The sequence below is a fragment of the Anneissia japonica genome, unplaced genomic scaffold (assembly GCF_011630105.1).
Source record: "Anneissia japonica isolate Jap-2015-1 unplaced genomic scaffold, ASM1163010v1 scaffold287833_len2544123_cov190, whole genome shotgun sequence".
NCBI classification, from domain to species: Eukaryota; Metazoa; Echinodermata; class Crinoidea; order Comatulida; family Comatulidae; genus Anneissia; species Anneissia japonica.
The window spans coordinates 1,084,985-1,087,444 of record NW_022757233.1 but is presented as its reverse complement, the minus strand read 5'-3'; the positions used below and the strand labels follow the sequence as shown (position 1 = coordinate 1,087,444).

At 36.3% G+C, this 2,460-nt stretch overlaps 1 protein-coding gene across 2 annotated transcripts in view; it reads right to left on the bottom strand.

Annotated features, from left to right (window-relative positions):
• Positions 1–6: 6 nt before the first annotated feature.
• Positions 7–2,460, bottom strand: part of LOC117124565 (prelamin-A/C-like) — a 6,467-nt gene continuing 4,013 nt past the window's right edge. For both annotated transcript variants that reach the window (XM_033270836.1, XM_033270837.1), the window contains exon 3: positions 7–419. In XM_033270836.1, coding sequence (XP_033126727.1) covers positions 189–419 — 231 coding nt within the window. In that variant the 3' untranslated portion in view covers positions 7–188. The remainder of the gene's footprint in view (positions 420–2,460) is intronic.

Below are 2,460 nucleotides of genomic sequence, written 5' to 3'. Positions count from 1 at the left end.
GTCTTACAAACATACATAGTAAGCTAGTGATTTGTCAATGAAACTGGTCTTGAATTACCACATGTCTGGTGTTTCATTTACTATTATATCAGGAAAGTACGGTTTATATATTTTTATAGGAATTATATTTTGTTGCTTTCTTTGTTATTTCCTGTAAGTTGGAATTGTATTTTTCTCTATTTTTTCCACTAACGCTTTACTATAAAAAGTAGCAGTAATATTAGACCTACTACTAGTATACACCAAACAAATGGAAATAAATTTAAAACACGCATAAACTTCTCAAAGTTTTTGAATATACATTCCTTAAGGGACGATCCTCGTTGGCTGCATAGAAGAATGCGTTGACACATGTATTTCCACTTAAGACACACATACTTTTTAAGAAGCATGTCATTTTTTGACATTGATTCTTTAATCTGAAAGAACAAATTTTAATAATTTTATTTTGTTTTGAATTTTAATAGCTTGTATTAAAACTTCATTTAACGGCAAAAGTTACATTGTACCACAGACCATAGTTCAGGGACGTAGCCAGGATTTTTGAAAGTGGAGAGCCGTTATGCGAGGTACGTAGGACCCCGGTTGAGTCCAGGAGCGAAGCCCCCTGGGAAGTAGCGAACACTGAAAGTTTTTAGGAATGTTTTGAGAGGAAAAAGTGAAATTGTAATAGACACATCATAAATAATATTAGTAACTTAACAATAATTATATAATAACTCAACAGTGGCGGATTCAGGAATCCAGAGGGTCTTTCACAGACTGAAGAACCACCCAACTTAGCCCCACCATGGTTAGGGCTGAGGTAAGAAAATTTATATTTATGATTAGGGCACCTGTAGATGGCCGGAAATTACAATTTAGACTTAAATATGAATATATTTTTCTTTTTGTTTTCCATCAAAAAAATTAGGTAGGGAAGGGCGTAGATCTGTTTTGAAAGGTAAAGTGGGTAGGGATATTTCGCGAGTTGACATCGACCTCAGACCCACCATGGTTGGGGCTGAAGTGAGAAAATTTGAGGAAATAGTACCTCTAGAAAGAAATGACACTGTTAGTAGGCCTAAAATTTATCATAATCACAACGTCATTATTTTTAGTGAAAATGAAGTGGCAACAAATTTCTCATAATCTTTTATCAGGGATTTTCGGCAACCATAAAGATATTATTATGTGCGATGTACCATAGAAAATTAAGCTTAAAAACATTGTTTTTGAGTTGAGTATGTACTTTACATACATTAAAGCCGTGATTTTCACCTCAGCCCTACCATGGTTGGGGCTTAGGTGAGAAAATTTAAGGAAATAGTACCTCTAAATGGCCGGCTGTCTTATGCGCTTACAAAGATGAAAATTAGCGTAATGTATTAATGTTGATAACAAAATTATTTTATCTGGTACCAATCTAAGCTCTTCTTTCCTTAGATGTTAGATGTGCTTGCAAAGAGAGCCACATTTCACACTCAAGGGTGTGTACGACATCAGTAATGTTATGTCAATTCCAAGAATGTTTAAGGTTAAATCTGTTGATGAGGAATTTATTGATTAGGCCTATAATAGCAAATTGCATCAATTTATTTTGCAAAAACAAGGTTTCCAGCTTCAGAGGGGGCACACCCCCTGTCCGCACAAGGGCACACATTGGCGCTAACACCAGGCGCGTAACAGACGTCTTGGGTCAGAGTGGGTATTTATTTTCCCGGTTAGTAATTTACCATACCCACCCCACGCCACTCCCCATATAGAAAACAGTACGACATAGGGCTTATTTATAATATAGGCCACACACGTGTGTTTGAAACTAAATATAAGCATTTTCATCATGGTTTTATTTATTACAAACATATTCTTTCACCATCAATACACGAGGCCCTTCTTTTAGGTTAAAACAATCTATCTTAAATTTGTCTTTCTTGAGTTTGGGACTATTATGGCCTATGAGTTTAAATAACTTAAAAGGATAAACCTAAAAAGCCCTAAAAACGTAAAATATTTTTGTTTTTAATTCTAATTTCGTCGGAATTTATCAAAACTCCCTAAAATGTGCAATTTTTAGAGTAAATTGGCCCATGTTAACAAGAAATGCGAAATTTGAGGTTTTTAGGCACTTTCAGGGGATGAAAAGGGCATTTATAAAGGGGTGGGGAAGATTTTTCAAAGATAGATATTTTCCCCTTGTCCCCCAGTGGTTACGCCATCGGACAGCATAGATGAAAGGAGTTATGACAGTTTTTGAAGTGGAGAAGGGGTTGGAGGGTGTTGTGAGTCTGGTCATTATGATATCTTCCTTTTTATTCTTGTCTTTATTTTTCTCTTCTCTTTTCTTTTTCTTTCCTTTTCTTTTCCTCTTTCTCTTTCCCTCCCTCTCCCCTCTTTCTTTTCTCTTATTACCCAGCCCGGTACGACGGCTTGGTCAGCCCGGTAAAAACCGTCAGGGGAGGGGCAGTTTCCCCCTTGCCC